The sequence below is a fragment of the Clytia hemisphaerica genome, unplaced genomic scaffold, assembly GCF_902728285.1.
Source record: "Clytia hemisphaerica strain Z4C2 unplaced genomic scaffold, Clytia hemisphaerica genome assembly, whole genome shotgun sequence".
NCBI classification, from domain to species: Eukaryota; Metazoa; Cnidaria; class Hydrozoa; order Leptothecata; family Clytiidae; genus Clytia; species Clytia hemisphaerica.
Window position 1 is genome coordinate 361,557 of NW_027103694.1, and position 17,009 is coordinate 378,565.

At 33.6% G+C, this 17,009-nt stretch overlaps 1 protein-coding gene across 1 annotated transcript; it reads right to left on the reverse strand.

Moving 5' to 3' along the window:
- Positions 1-1,120: 1,120 nt before the first annotated feature.
- Positions 1,121-8,801, reverse strand: LOC136803869 (serine/threonine-protein phosphatase 2A 56 kDa regulatory subunit epsilon isoform-like). Its single transcript, XM_067060592.1, has 14 exons — positions 8,668-8,801; positions 7,945-8,169; positions 6,737-6,933; positions 5,948-6,049; positions 5,656-5,748; positions 5,246-5,376; positions 4,992-5,051; positions 4,725-4,833; positions 4,285-4,338; positions 3,978-4,028; positions 3,671-3,790; positions 3,341-3,468; positions 2,691-2,792; positions 1,121-2,275 (listed from the first exon to the last, which is right to left on the reverse strand). Exons 2-14 carry the CDS (start codon positions 8,153-8,155, stop codon positions 2,185-2,187), a joined length of 1,449 nt encoding a protein of 482 aa, XP_066916693.1. The 5' UTR covers positions 8,156-8,169; positions 8,668-8,801; the 3' UTR covers positions 1,121-2,184.
- Between the last annotated feature and the right edge of the window lie 8,208 nt (positions 8,802-17,009).

The window sequence follows — 17,009 nt, forward strand, 5'->3', positions numbered from 1 at the left end:
TTTAAATTTGAACCATAGTCCGTATAAAAAGGGTTTTCTATACAAACTATGTTTGAACTCAAAAGTATGGAATAATTTTAGAAAGTATGGGATTTGAATTATGATATTCTTATGACGTGGGCGCTCAACTTTGGCATTCTATTTTTTTTTCATGTCATCAAAAAAATTATTGGAGTGACAAAAGTGACTCAAAAGTAAACACGCAGTTGAAATTCTGTATTTCTGCATTGAAAAATGTTGATAAAATATGTTGCAAACTTATGAAAAAATTTAGAATAATTTTTTTGTGAATTACGATTAATGTTCAACCTCTATCAATCATTTTACCTAAGTAATTCCAAGAAATGAAATTGTGACAGAATATTGCCGGGTTTTTTATACCAATTTTGAAATACAGGCGGCAATGTAGTTTGTACACAAACCCTAACTACGGCTAATTTCAAAATTCATTGCCGGTATGTAAAATACCAACTGCTCACGTGACTAAATTGACATTTTGCACAATGTCTATGAACAATATCTTTCACTGGTGAAAATTTCACGTCAAAAGTCAAAGGCTCCATTATAGTTCTTGAGTTCCGGCAGGTTATCAACGTTTATTTTACAGACCAGTCAGCAAAGTACTAAATACTCATGGGAACGAATTTTTCTGCTACTATTCTCTTTTATTTGACAAATCAGCCTTCAGGATCAGTCAAATCGAACGAGTCAATCAGTTAAGATTTTGGTCAAGTTTACATTCTGGTCTGTTAAACACCAACCAGACAAGTGGCCGAGCCAAATTTTTTCCATCTTCTTAATCATCCATATATACCACTGATCAAAATTTCAAGGTCATAGCACTTGCCAATTTTTAGATTTTAAGCCCTCCAAGATGCTTCCCCTAGTAAAAAGTAGGAAGATGCCCAAAGGGTTAATAGACACTGGTCCAATTTTCTGTAAAAGTTTTTCTCAATCTTGAGATAAGAAAATCTACGTCTAAAGGGCAAAATGGCTTGTTGAAAACTAATGAAACATTTTCGTACTAAAACTATTCAGCGTCATGGAGCTCGAAAAAGTCGTGATAGGATGAATAGATTAACTTGCATTTTCAGGCATCAAGTAATTTAAAACAGAAGAATAAAAACTCAAAGTTTGTCTTGTATAAATTGAAATGAAATATATAAGAAAAAGCAGCTTGTATATTTACATGCATATTCTGTTTACATGAAAACAATTGGACAAAAAATATAAACTAAAATAATAGTAATCATCAAAAACATAATTATTACCAATGTAAAGACAAGTAAGTACCCCTTTGGGAATTGACGACTTATCGAAATTAGTTTGAAGGAATATGCGCTTTTAGGATGTCTGAAATTAGGCTCTGATCACATTCAAAAAATGCTCTAAAATTTTAATTGCCTTTCTAAAAGGGACTTTTCTATGGAATGTGAAGTAAATTGTAACAGACACACTATTGTAAATTCATGTTTTTAATTAGGAAAGAATTCGCCCTTTTGTCTAAACTGATGAGGATAATAAATTACTATTAAAGGCCATGGTTTTCATACTTTTTGGCCAGAGGGATACAGATAGAAAATATAGAAACACATTAATCACCAAAAGATACGAAGGAGAAATCATTTTAAAATCATGAAAAGATACGAAGAAAAGAGAAAACTCGTTCAAAAAGGCAGAAAGACACACAACAACGAAAAAAAGTTGAAAGGCCTGCTTTAATTTCTACTCGAGGAGTTGAAATTTCAATTTTCCATATAATTAAAAGTACCTACTAAATTATAAATTTTCTTTCGATTTTTTGTGATTTTTGGAGTTGGCCGACACACCATGTTGTCGCCAAAAAAGAAAACAATGGATTTTGAAAAAAAAACAAACAAATTGATTGATTGGTTGCCAGTAGTTCATAAATTTTGAAAATCAGTTCAATTTTAATATAACGGCGATTATAATCCAGCTGCTACCATGTTAGATCTTTCTCTTAAAACGTGTTACACGGGGTTATAGATAGATAGTTGCTCCATTTAATTAGTTCTATGCAGGTTAAAAACATAATAAAAACCACCATTACAAGGGTAAGGTAATACTTCCCTCATCATTGCTAAAGCTTTGTGATATCGCATACTAAAAAATTGCTGCTATCAATTTCTAATCGTTGCAGGAGTAGTGATTTTAAATTACTGATTAGGTTGGCTGATCTCCCGTTTTCTTTTCCAATTCAATTTTGTCGAGATGCTTCCAAAGTTCTTCCCGCTCTTTTTCCTTTTTCTTCTCCCTACGAAAAAAAAACACGAATTACATTGGAAGTAAAACACTAACCAATTCATTTTTGTTTACCAGAATACAATTTCTTTTCGTCTAGTTCTCACAGATCCAAACTTCTGGATCTCGGAATATTGAAACGGTTTGTTCGCATAATTGCCTTATAACCAAGTTCAAATGTTACAAATTCCGTATTGTATCGCAGAGGGTAATGAATTCTGATTACCAAATTTGGCTGATTTAACAAAAAGGACCGAAATTTAATTTTTCACTCGGCTAAGGGACAAAACAAAAAAACAGTTTAAGTTTTTGAAGGACATCAACACGTTTTATATCCATGAATATCATTTTTACTAGAGACTTGGTTCTGTAAAATATTAATGGTTCAATAGGTGTAATTTTAGGGGATAACATTTTCAAGAACTTACTTTTGTCGTTCAGCTTTATAAGAAGATGTTAATTCATCAAATAATTTCCCATTCATTTCCATGAAGGCTTTCAAAACATTATATACCAATGCAACAATCGTCCTAAAGAAGAGAAAAAATTGATTAGAAACCTTCTAGAATAAATATCTACTGGAATGATAGACAAGTATCTTCAAAATATAGAAATTATTATACAGATGATTGCTACTTCCTTTAGAAAAAACCATTACATCATAAATAAAGTACGTTTATTAAGTAACTGTTAGTAGGGCAGAGGTTAAGAAAGTCCATTCCATTTTCAAATTGCACTAGACCTAGGAGACCCGAATTCTTCTATCAGTCCCAGATAATCAATGCTTAGATCATAGGCCATATTTTAAAAAGGGCAAGGCAGCGTCCGTTTGTGGCCAAAAAGGGCACTTTTTCTAGTGTTTTTCACTTAAGAGGCTGTTTTTACCAATATTTTAGTAATTTCAAGAGGGGTAGCGTCTGATAACCGGACTCTTAAGGGGCATGAAAAATGGCCTGGATCAGATTACCCAAATAACATACTCCACTCTCTGAGGTGGTAGCCGGGGTATGAACATGAATTCCTTGGAATGCAGGGCTGAGGCTGACCAAGATACCTGATTAAAATAAGATCAACTTACTGGTTCCAATGGTCCTTGGAGATGCGATAAAGACATGAAAACATGATGGGAAGAATAACATTCGAATTCTCTTGAATCAGAGTAAGAATATATTCATTATTCCAATAATATAATGCACGTTCCGCAACCTGAAAAAAACAAAAGTGATAAAGAGACGGAGTCAATTAAAGCGAAATTCCACATTTTCAGCATTGTGCATGTTCAAAAGAGCTGGAGATATTCGGTCTTGTTCGAGCAAAAACAATTTTGTTAAACGAATTGATAATGCAGAGTTCGACTGTGTATAAAACAAAAAAATTTAGAATGAAATGAAGCTAAGCTGTCACTTACCTGGAAGTGCGGGCTGGAGACGCATTTGGCTATCTTTTTGAAAAAGGGTTCCATTATTTTTTGAAATTGTGCAGCTTCAATCGAATCAAGAACTTCTTCCAATTCTCCAAGGAACATAACCTGAAATGAAGTTATATAACGTTTTAGAGCTCCCTGTTTCATTAGAGTCTAATTTGAAGATTTATAAACACGCAAAAGCAATTCAAAAGTTTGTGTAGCATATTATATAAAAAATAACGAGGGAATCCATAACTAGCAATCTCTAAAAGATCTCTTAAAGTCTTTTCAAAATTGATGTAGATATTACCTCTTTTTGGCTGCTTGTCTTAGGCCAGTATTTTATGAGACCCATAACAACCTTAAAATTAACAGCAAACTTTTATTAAATTATTTGGAGTCAAAAAGATAATCAGGATTACGCCGTATGTCTGTAATAATTTAAGTAAATTTAGAGTCCTCGTCTTCAGGGTTTATCTGACGTTGATAGTTGGACATTTTCAAGAATAATTTCAGAATGAATACAACGATTAGGCCTGTAGTCGAAATTCGTAGTGATTAAGATAGTATGTATATAAATTTAGTAGAAAAACAAAACAAAAAACGGTTTGACTTACTGGTTCTGTTAACGCGGGGTCTTTCTCGAGAAATTGTACAACACAATAAGCAAGCTGAAAAGACATCAGTGAAAAAATCGAAATAATGTATGGGTTTAAATGAATGGTCATATATTTACCTGGGTCTTCTTCGAGACTGCTGTATCGAAAATCAACCTAGCCTTGAACTCAGTCCTAGAAGCCCAAAACATAAACCTACCTTGCGAGGGTAAGACACACATAATGAGTCATCAATCTCAAGGTGACTAACAATTGTTTCCAAAAGACCAGACCCAGACCCTCTGAAAGGGGATTGAGCTCGGCTTCATCAGGGTTTCCAATACAGAAACATTTGAATCCAAACTCGAATCCTTTCCGTAATCCATTCAATATTTGAAGTTCTTTTGTATTGGAAAAGCCCATATCTTACATAAAGAAAAGAGACTGTCAATCACACTTACCTGTGCATGATAAAGTGATAGACATCGAACTTTGTGTAGAGGTATTAGTACTTTCAGTAAAAATTGTTTATGCTCAGCTTTCAATGGAAGTGCGAACCCATTAATGATACTATGACAAAAAATAAAATTATTTTAATGTTTTTTTCTTCCTAAAATTCAGAAATACATGACATTTAAAAGTTTTACATGCTTCAATTCGAGCTCAACATAGAATTGGTTAAATATAATAGATAATGTCACAAAAAGAAAATTTTCCAGATCAGTTACCTTCCTAAAATCTCCAATAGTTCACCTACGCCATTGAAATGTTCTGTTTCATAAATAAATCTAAAACGAGAAAAGAATTAAATATCAACTCGGTCGATTCGTTTGATTAGAAGGACAACAAAGAAAAGACAAAGAATAATTACATACTTCAAATTCCAATTTTCTTTTAAATTTACCGAAAGACGAAGATTTCAAAATTAAATTTTTTTACTTTATTGCTTCAAACTCTGGATCACTGTATAAAATAGTCATACCTCAAAAATATATGGTTAATTTGTTTTCGAATATAAGCACGTAATCCTAAGAATTTTCCATAAATCCGATGTAGAACGGTCTTCAGGAATTCACGTTCACGTGGATCTTCACTGTCAAATAATTCTAAAAGCTGTAAAGCAGAAAAATTTACATATAGAACATAGGAAATAGGATAATAGGACATCGTGCTTGTACAGAAAATTTTGCTTTAGCAATTGTGATAAAATATAATTTGTTGTGATGAAATATAAAAATTAAGAGCAAGCAAAGCCTTTAATGTATGTAAAGGAAAAATAAAACAACATCGGTAATTTGCACATGACGGACAGCTTACTTGAAACGAGAGACCTTTTCTTAATCAAGATATCATATGTAATGACATAGACAATATCCTCAAAACCATACATACCTGCAGTACAAATTTCTGGTCTATGTATTTTTTGGCAATTGTAGGTTGAAATTCATGTGACTCTAAATATCTCAAGAAGAACTCAAACACAATCTAAAAAAAAGAAAAATTTGAATCAGTAACACAACTCATTACATCTTAGTATTAAAAATACATGTTTTAAGTAGTTTTTTTGGGACTAACTAAATCTATTGTTAAACTTAAAGATATTATTTGTCAAGTATGCCTGCATATATATAGAAATAAAAAGTCAAAGTAAGATCGATATCAATCTTGTTAAATAATGTCCAACCTGTAAGTGAGGCCATGAACATTCCAGTGTCGGCTCATCCTCTTCTGGATCAAAGTCTGGATTAATTGAGGGTGGAAGTGTTCGAAAGCAGTTGATTGCGACCTGAAAGGTCAAAATATCGATTGTATAATGAATTAAGTTTTACATTGGAGGGAAAGATTGTAACGAAATGAAACCAAATTTAATTTTCAATATTTCACACCTTCATTCCGAGAAAAATACAAGACAAATTCAAAAACGAAGAGCGATGTCATTAAAAACTTTATCATAAACTAAACTAAATCATGTAGGTCAGCAGTCACATTTCCTATAAAGTGTCAGCTGAACCATTATATTGAAATCAGTTGGACCAGATTTCTTTAATTTTGCAAACATAATCAAAATCAAATCATCCTCAACCTTATTCTCATCCATTTCTTGTAAACTGTAGTTTTGCGTTACACAAAACTTCCTGACAAAAGAGATCCATCTCACACTAGCATTTACTTGCACAGCATTTGCAAGTCGAATTCGGACTGGATAAAAACACTTTCATGAAATTGGCAATATACTAAAGATGTTTCTGCTTATCCTTTTTTTTTTTGCAACCAAAACTATAACAATGCTAGATTTAAATAACAAAAATTGAACTTTGTGATGCCATAGTGTCATATTACAAATTTCGTATGATCAGATGTATATATATATGTATAATATGTGGTTCTCAATTTTCTAGACATCCTAGCAATCTTAAGATGTTACATAACCGTGATACTTCCAGGTAAAAAAAGCAAGTGGAAAAGTAATTACCATTCTAATGATCTCTGGATAGACTGGTTCAGTCAGGACACCCGTTTCAGCATTAATATATTCTACTAATTCATTGAGTGTGGACCTCTTGACTTCTTTGCCCCTTAAGTCACTGACAGGGTCCATGAAATCAAACATATTACAACATAATTGGATTTTCTTGATCATCAGTTCTTGTCTTTCTTGAGCTGGAGAATCTAGAAAAGTAAAACGTTTGAAAATGTCAATCTCTCAGCATAAGGAATTTTAAAGTCTATAAAATATTTGGATGTTACTAAACAACAAGCAGATGACTTTGGTTATTACATTCAATATTTGTCTTAGTGAAGTACTAAATTAGGTTTTAAAGGGATAGGTAAAACCTCACACATACACAGGTTTTGAATCAAATTATGCATGCAAAAAAAACTAGGTTCGCGAAATGACAGGGAGGTCCTCCCGATTCTCAAAAATCGGATATTCTAGGATCTAAGATGGAGGGGAAAATAGGGAAATTTTGTGAATTTTGGGACCCTCCCGGGACTTTTTTCCTATAATCTAGACTTTTCTAGGGATAAATATTGGAGTTCTTGTTTTTTTGTAACCTTTAAGGGGGACAGAAATTAGATATTGTGATTTTTACACCCTTAGAGGGACTTTAAAGGTCCAATAAGGATGGCATATACCTGAGTTAAAATCCTGAAAAATCATATCTCACTGGAGTTCATAATAATTGAAATAAGATGGAATTTGTTAGTTCAATTAAGGACTTTCCTTGTGTAAAAAAAGTACCCACTAAAAAAAACTACTTTTTCTAAGCACCTTCAGCAAGACAAATTTTGTATGACGTAAGTACATAAGTATCATAAGTTATCATTTCAAGTCAAAAGCTTCATTATTTTACAGATCAGTTTGTACCAAATATTCATGGACCAATTCAGTTAATATGTAATTATAGTCAAGTTTCTGGACTGTATAAAAACACCAACCAAACAGGTAGCCAAATCAAAATATATAATCTCAGAATAACCATATGAACAATTATAACAGGTCAATTTCAAGGTCAAAGCATTTTTAATCTTGAGATTTTAAGGAGGATCCTTCCCCTGGTAAAAAAATAAGAAGATGCTGGAAGGGTTAATCAAAGAACTTTACATTTCTTGTGTATGTTCGAATTTTGACTAGGTTCCTCATACTATGGTTATGGATTGAGATTAAATCAGAAATACCTTTTAATAGTGGTAAAGGCTGAATTTCAACATGAGGATTATTTCGGAATCTTGATGATCCCTGTTGTTTTTTTGGATGTTTTCCTATTTTCTTGACAGAGGATTTTCTAGTGAATGGGTCAAGTGAGTCTTTTCCACCGCCACCGCCGCCTCCTTCATTGGCTTTATTGTTAGCTCCTGGTTGTGGAGCTGCTGTTCCATGCATTGGCATGGCCTTTTGAAAAGCTAAAAATAAATCAGTAGTACATAGTAGTAAATCGAGTTAAATGTGTAGTGAAACAATGAGTCACAGCATGTGCTTTTTTGAAACCTGATATCTACAAATTTAAAACTACCACAAGCTGTCACAAGTAGGCAAAACTCCAAGCACTTTACCCATAGCCAACTCAGTCCGTTGGTGGTCAAAAAGGGCACTTTTTCTAGTGTTTTTCCACAAAAAGGCTGTTTTTACCAAAATGGTGTGATATAATAATTTGATGTTTTTACCTATAATGCATAGAATGAAATGCATCGAGAACAAAAGAAACCAGGCAGTAATGTAACATTATCTGCATTTTCACAACTTTTTATGATTCAAAAGATTTTTTCTTCAAATATTGAGTTTCAAAACTCAGTTTTCTCATAACAGCCACATAAAAGTGCTTCAAATTTTCAATGACTACAGTTCAACAAAAATGCTTTCTTTAAAAGTTTATTAATTAACTCTGATTAACTGAATCTCACCTCCTTTGTATTTATGATGGGTCGATGTTCATTACACCATAAACCTTGATATTTTTGAGAAACAAAATTTAGTCTCTGATCATACTACATTGGAGATATTCTGTGTTTCTCTATTTCTTTTTTTTTTGAATCCTATAAGACATAAATAAAAAATCAATAATTTATCAATTTGCTAGTTCATTTTTATCTTAAATAAAGAACATTGCAGAAAAAAACATTCTTATACAATATTTCAAAGATAAGTATTAGTTTTAGTAGTACAGAATGTTCATCAGCTTTTCACTTTCACAAGTCTCAAGATGGAGAAAATATATTATCCCAAAACTGATAAATATTTCATTAAAACAGAACAAAAAAGAATGTTAATTTCAAAACGATATAAAGTAAATGAAGTTTCTCCGAAAGTATTATAATATTTTGATATCTCTATTGATGAATGTGTATTAATATCAAGACCTCTTTTGAAAGTCTTTGCCAAAAAGGTGAATAGAAACTGTAATAAGATAGTTCTCGTGGAAATTATTCAAATATAAACGTTTAGTTTTATCTAAGCTGGTCTAAGTCAGAAAAAATGAAGCTGCTTCTAGATTATTTAAGTACATGCTCCCCAGCAGGCAGTTTAAAACGGAAATCTTTACCTGTGGCTAAAAATTAAGAGGAATATAAAGGAGGTCTTCACTTTTCCATTTCTCCGTAGCTTAAAATAACACACAATATTTTGCCTGTTGACAAGGTCTTCTTCTATTCCAAGTGGGTAAAGTTTGAAATGTGTCAAATTCCATAAAGATTATACAACATCCTGCACAAATAATCAGAATTCTATTGGGACAATTCTTAAAATCCTGTGAAAATTTGGAAGATCAGTGGGTTTAAAACCTAAAAGTAGCTATATAACAGATCTGAACAGATAGGTAAAGAATTCGCAGTCACAAAAATCCAGTCCTCCACAGCGATTGTACACTTTTTTATGGAATGTCGAAATTACACAAACACTTATTCACAACTTGTATAGGTCACCTGAAATTTTTTCATAAATTCTTAAGGTTTTCCTAAGACCTGTGTCTCAGCCGCATCTGAGACTCATATAGGATTGCTTTTATTCCATCTTGGCTTATAGATGATCATCAAAGGTATGAAATGACAAGATTAAAAGCCAAAAGAAATGTTACTGGTTAATGAAAATATGTCTATCAACATGCAGTAATATGGTCTGACAAAAAAAAAATATTAAAACAAGATGACTGAGAATAGTAAAGAATTAAAGCTTTGGCAATTGAATTTAGTTAAATTTGAAGGCGGTGATTCAGAATTTGAATGTTACAGCTTGAAAACTGGCAGTTTTTGTATCTAATTCCACTTTTTAAATACATGTTCAGGGCTGCAAATAAATATTTTTAGTCAATCAGACATTATGTCCGACTGAAATGAAATCCTGTTGGTCATTCAGTCTCTATATTTTTTCTAAAATTATTCAGTCTTGAAAGTTACAAAGAAAATGAGTAAATAAAAGTTAACTTGGAAACTGTGACAGAGAAAGTGATTCATAAAAGTCAACTTAGCAACACTATTTAAAGTTACAAAGAAATCAAGTCGATAAAAGTGATCTTAGAAACACTCTTGAAAGTTAGGCAGAAAGAGAATCGAAAAAAAAACAGTGAACTTAGAAACACCCATTAATAAAATTACAAAGAACGGTAAATTAAAGTAAACTTTAGAAGCAATCATGAAAGCTACATAGGAAGTGATTAGTAAACGAAAAGGCTAAGAGACAGGGCTGTAAACGATTTATTTTTAAGGTCCCCTGCCAAATTTAGGTTCCCCCCCTGAGAACAAGCCTAATAAAATTTCAGATCCCAGTATAATAGGTCCATTTTAGAAAATGCAATAGAATGTCTTCATTTTTGCATTCTAAGGATCAGATCATGCTTCGCATGAAAACATGAAAGTTTAGAGAAAATAAAAACCAACAGTAAGAGTAAAGAAAAATATGGGGGGGGGGGTGCGAGCCATGTAACCTCGCAATAAGTGTTTCCAAAATACTTTTATATTGACTGGTTTTCTCTGTAACTTTCGAGAGTTTAATTCTAATAAGATCACTTTTATCAAATCACTTTCTTTATAAATTTCAAGAGTGTTTCTAAGAATTAAGATCAATTTTATCGATTCTCTTTCTGCCTAACTTTCAAGAGTGTTTCTAAGATCACTTTTATCGACTTGATTTCTTTGTAACTTTAACTCAAGTTAATGGTTTTATTCCTCTTTCCATTCGGACATCATAACCATGACACAAAAGTTTTTCAGTTAAGTCAAATAGCTTTTTCAGTTGGACATTGACCAATGAAGCTTATTTACAGCCCTGTTATGTTTATTGTTTGGGACCAAACTTTCTTCAAAATCAGAGATAAAGACCATGTGACAAGGCTTTTCAAACTGAGCAAAAAATTGATGAAAATAATTTTCCACCTTTCTTAAGTAAAAAATATGGAAATTTTTGTGGTAAAATGGTCTTTTAATTTTGCATAATTCATATGCAGATTTCGGTGAAATACCCCGTTTCACCTTGTTTCTTTTTATTATAAAAATACCCATACCCATTGATGGTACACATTTTTACATATTTGATCCCTACCTACATTCCCATCCCCCTGTTTTTCAGGCAAGGGGTACCCCCTACAAAGCCCCCAAAAATTAAACACCCAAGACTTGGGAATGACTTAATTGATTATTATAGTATACTTTTGATGTTTCAACAAAAGTTTCACAAGTCACCATAAAAATCAATTTTCATAATTTTAGAAGGAACTTTTCAAGATTTAGTTTCAGGAGAAGAGCTGCCATCACTTTGATTATATTTTGACTGAATTCAGACATCAAAACAGGGTAATTTCCAAGCACTTTTTTACCACCGTTTTTTGGTGGCAAAGACTCAATTTCAAATTAATTTTCATTTTCTTTGGTTTGTTTTTGTAATCTTGCTAACGCTCACTTTTGTTTAAAGATTTTAAGCTTAAAAACATAGGTAAAAGCAACAAAATTGGGGGCATTTGTCTCCATAATTATCCTGTATTTCAAAGCAGTTTTTCTAGGCTAAACAAGAGAAACCAAAACATAATGACATCACAGTGAAATGGTCTATAGTCTTGTCCTTTTCCACCAGAAAATCTCAGGTTTAGGGGCAGGGCTATTTTAACTTCTGTTTTCAGATTCAGTGGTTTCATTTTTTGACTTCAAGCCATCATCTTAACAACAAGGTGTTTCACTTTTTTGCACCAATTCTTCAAGATGAAAATATTTAAGATTTTAAGTTCCTCTTTTATTCGATGATTTTTACAGCACTTTGTTGACAATCTAACTCTTGCATCAAATTCTTGCTTTCCTCAGAAAATTGAAGATGAGAAAAAGCCTACGCCTTAGGCTAACAGATTGAAACAAATAAAAGAGGTGTTATCAAGGGTAAGATATTACAGTTTCCTGTCATGCAAGGCACTCAGATTGCACTGATGCCAAAAAGAACAGCTGTGCGAAATGCGACATTCTCAATGGTGGAAATTTGATGAACAGTCTGCGAAAGAGCACCGCAAAGCAATCAGTAGACCACCTTCTTTTTTGTTACAGATTTGGATATAAACTTCTCACAGGGATTACTTGAATGTGTTATGTCAACTAGTCAGCATTGTATTGTTGTAAAGGGAGAGATAAAAGACGTAAGAGTAGCCTAGTTTCTAATCCTAATATAGGAGTTTAAGTCTAGACTGTCAGGTCAGATAGCAGAATCTTTTCCACCCCAATGGGTAAGAACGATTTCAGTACAGTCAAGTATCAATATTAGAGGTATTACAAAAACGCTATTTTGATGAATTTTTGCCGTAATTGCTTTCGTTTTTAGCATAAGGTCTTAGCGACAGGGACCCCGGGCATAGTTACGGGGCATTGAGAAAAAATCATAGCATAGAATTTCAAAAAGATTCACACTATCATATTCTGCATTATGAAATACACCTGTTCTATGTTGGTTTTTTTTCTCTGTGTTTTGTAGGCTTAGTTATCCTCATATAAAATAAATAAAACCCCCTGAAGATCTTTAGGTTTTGATAAGCAAAATACTTACATACCATAGTTTACTTTTCAGGTAATCATCCAATCAGAATTCACGCACAGAAACTTTCAACCAATCAAAATTCAACCGTGGCGCAGGAAATGATCCAATCAGAATCCCGAAACTAAAGACTTACAGCCAATCAGAATTAGTTATCAAGTGCTATTCATCCAATCAGATTTGCGTAACAAGAAAGCGAAAGTGAAAGTAAAAGTAAGGGCGGAACAGAAAGAAACGCCAAGTTGTCAAAGATTTATTTAAAACCACCTTATTTTTTATTGAGTATATATCGTCTAAATTTATCGAAAAAATACGCATTTCAACATTAATCTTAAAATCTCTAATATCGTCTAATATCGTCAGCCCTCCTTTAAAGTCAACACCCGATCTGTAAAATAATCAAAACAAATCTTGAATGAAATTCTTGGTATTATTCTTATCAAACCAGATCAAACAAGTTCATCCATCAAACTAGAAGTTCAGTAAACATTACAATTCTTTCAATTAAAAAAGCAGCCAAATTAAAAGCAATTTTACACAACATATGAAACATGAAACGCATGCAAACTTTTGCGTGCCCATCATCAAAATTTTACAACTTAACAACTCATTACGCTTCAAGTCACGTGATAAAAATAATTTCCGCACTTAGTTGACCTGGTTTTCCCTTTCTTATTTATCACAAAAACACGCTCTAGGCGCTAAGAGGCTGCACGCCGTGATGGCCAGTATGACGGTCACATTAAATTCAAAAGGAAACCATTTTTTTTATTATTTTCGGTTCACGGTAAAAAGGTCTACTAAAAAATTCCTTGTGTGCAAAATGTTGTTTTGATTTTGGGACTAACTGACAAAACATGGGACGGCAATTCAACCACCATTTCACCAAACAAATATATGATTTCTCTTTCTCACCGAGTAGGCTTTTAAATCGAAATATGAAAAAAATCCGTAGTGGAACACATGGAGTGTCTGGAACAAAGAAGAACAAATTAGTGTCAAAACAAGTAATACTTTAAATGGACCTACCTATTTATAAAACGAATAATTAAAATTTAATGGAAGTAATGTATAATTTTAAATTTCGATTTATATATCTATTGGAACGGAGAAAGCAATTAAGAAACGCATCGATGTTTAACGGTGAAAGAAAAATAATATCGACACTTTAATCAATCATTCATCTCGAGAAAATCTCAAAAAACCGCTTTTTTCGGGACATTTCCGGTTCTAGCGGCCGGAAAAAATTTATTTTTCGAAAATTGGGCTCTGTCACATTTTGGGCATTGCCATTTTACATCATTGTGCAAAAAATCATGAAAATCTGTCGAGTATAAGTTGAAAAAATGAAGGAAAACCGTTTTACGCCGGTTTTCGGCTGTTCCGGCGATTTTTAAGGAGTTCCGGATTCAAAGGATGATTTTTTTGGAAATCAAACAATGCTAAGTTTTGGGCATCATCATAAAGAACATTTTTCTGTAAAGAAACAATTAAATAAGTTGAAAAAATGTGACGGAAATGTGAAAAAAACGCTTTTTTCGGGACATTTCCGGTTCTCCCGGCCGGAAAATTTTTTTTTTCGAAAATCGGGCTCCGTCACATTCGAGGGTTTATAGTAATGCACCTTTGTGCAAAAAATCAGAAAAATTGAATGAGCCAATCCCGAGAAAAGTTGGTAACTAACGAACGAGCTAACTAACTAACGAACACGGGTTAATTTATAGGACCTCCACCCCACCGGGGTAGGTCCAACAATGGAGCGTTTGGCGTTGCTTGCGCAAGTGTGTAGCTCACACTTGTTATTTGTTATTCCCATCTGGCGATAGGCGGTGGGCTTCTCTAATTCTCCAATGAATCGGCGTCCGGTCATCTTGAATGAAAACAAAAAAGTTTAAAAGGGGCGCGCTATCAGTGAAAGTTATTGTTATGACATGTTATGACAGAAAGTATGATTGATAAACTTGGTGGAGTTATCAAAACAAATTTGTTGTGTCAAAGTAAAGAGATTTAACAGTAAGTGAAAATACAGGCCAGATATCATCAACAGTCACATCAACATGTTTCGAATAATCGTCCCATGTCCCCAAGTTAGAGCAGTTTAAAGAAGAGTCGGTCGTCTGACGGCAAACCAACATTTCTTTGAAGTCCAGCCAGATTTAGATGAGACCTACCAGATTTAGATGAGACCTAATTTTTGGGAGCACTGCAGAAAAATCCTGAATAGATTTATAATTTGGGGGGGGGGCTTTCAATCAAAAAGTATGTTTGTCACGGAACACTTTTGTGACACTTTTAAAAATCTCTTTTCTAAAGCAATTGGAAAGCGATTTTTACAAACAATTTTGAAATGCTTCATTCAAATGTGTAGAAAGCTCATTATGCGAAGCGAATTTATGAGCGAAGCAGTTTTGCTATATTGTGTGCACGTACCTTTAACTCCAATCCCAAGCGAAAATTTGCTATAAAATTTGCTATATAAATCACATCTTCAAACTGATGATTTTATCAAAATGACCTTGAATGGTTTGGCTTGAAGCCACAAAAACTTTCTCGGTTTGGTAGCTAGGACTGAGAAAAATGCCGTTTTAAAATGGTGTACCCTGCAGTGAACAGCAACAAAATTACCGGAAGCCGAAACACGGACTTAGAATCTGAAGTTGATCAAATTGACGCGCGGGCGGCACGCATCTAAGCAATCTAAGCAGTGGTTTTTCGGTTTTAAATGTTTATTTTGTTGTTAAATGGAAAAAAATTTGTTTGAACGGTGAAAGAAAGGATCTTCATAATCCCTTGACTTTAAACAGCAAGTATCAAGTATCAAATAAGGTCAATCAATGAGAGGTTTTGCAAGTCACGCGGGCGGGAGGAGTGCTCTTTTAGTGAACGAAACCCCGGGGGGAGGGGTACTAGGGCAAGATGGGTCACGGGGATGCTGCGCTGGTCAGGGTACCTTTTTTAACCTCCACAAGTCCCAGACAGTGAGGATATTATCGCGATTCTCAGATTTACGGAAAACACCAGCTTTTTGCTGATTTTTGCCTCGATTGCCCAAAACCCGTAATCTTTTTAGCTTGAGGGAAGAAAAAAATTAGAGTTTTTGGGTTTGCCAAAAAAACGCCTAGTCAAAATTGTTTCATCTTCGCAGGATCCATTCCGAACCTTGAAATACATCTTTTTGTCTAGGGGCTTTTTTGGCAAGTTCTTTCTTTGAAGAATATCGATCACTTTCGTTTTCCCCTGAAGACCGCGAGAGAAAAAATATTAGGGCACGCGCTCTCTAGGCGGGCGGCCTAGACTCATTTTCGTTTTTTAATAATTTTATAATGACGTATAAGGTAGCGTAATTCATGCAAAAATGATAATAATCTTTTTGTTTTTATTTTCAGGTATGCCGCCAAACATTGACGTCATCGTGTACTCTTAGGTGCCAAATAAACGGGGGGGTTCGAATAAACGGGGGGGGGGTTGGTTGGAAAATTTTTTGAAATTTCAATAAACAAGGGAAACCTAATTGCCGAGGGGGTTGGAAATTGTACTTATGAAAACCCCAAAATAAGGTAAATAAAAATCAGGCTTTTTGGAGCAAAATAAGGGGACTTCTTTTAGCCAACTGAAAATATTCTTTAGAATTAATAAACGGGGGGGTCCTAATAAGGTCCGGGGGGGGGGGGTTGGAAAATTTTCGAAATATTAACAAGTGGGGGGGACCGTTTATTTGGCACCTAAGAGTATGGATTTAGCATGAACAATAGGACCGACAGACTCGACAAAAGGAACAAACAATAAGATGACCCGAGAATATTACGATGAGGGCGTTTTGTCTCCGCCTGATATCACGCCCACAGAAGACGCTGTTTAAAAAGCGGGGGTAAAAATAGTAAGTAATAGCTTTTGTAAGTGTTTATTTTGCGAAATATATAACCATTTTCTAATATGGTCTACAAATTAGCATTTTTAGAATTTTAATAATGAAAACTTAAATATATAATGAAGAAAAAAACAAAGCATTTCAATTTCTTTATACGTTATACCCCTGGAAAAATTATGTATTACTTATTACGTAACTTTACATTTCCCGACTCGCTAACTCCCAGAGGAATTCCGATTGTAAACCCTATTGGTTAATTTCGGAACATCTTCATAATGGCAGATAATTTAGAAGTGTCTAGTGGAAAGGTTGTTTGAATTTTTTGATGTCCAGTATTAATTTTGTTGGTTGATGGCTTGTTGAATCTGGCAAGAAAAA

Coding starts and splice junctions, on each gene's coding strand:
- LOC136803869 (XM_067060592.1), bottom strand. CDS start 8,155: ATGCCAATGCATGGAACAGCAGCTCCACAACCAGGAGCTAACAATAAA. Junction 4,834..4,991: donor CTATTGGAGATTTTAGGAAG/GTAACTGATCTG, acceptor TTTTTGTCATAG/TATCATTAATGGGTTCGCAC. Junction 4,029..4,284: donor ACCCCGCGTTAACAGAACCA/GTAAGTCAAACC, acceptor GTTAATTTTAAG/GTTGTTATGGGTCTCATAAA.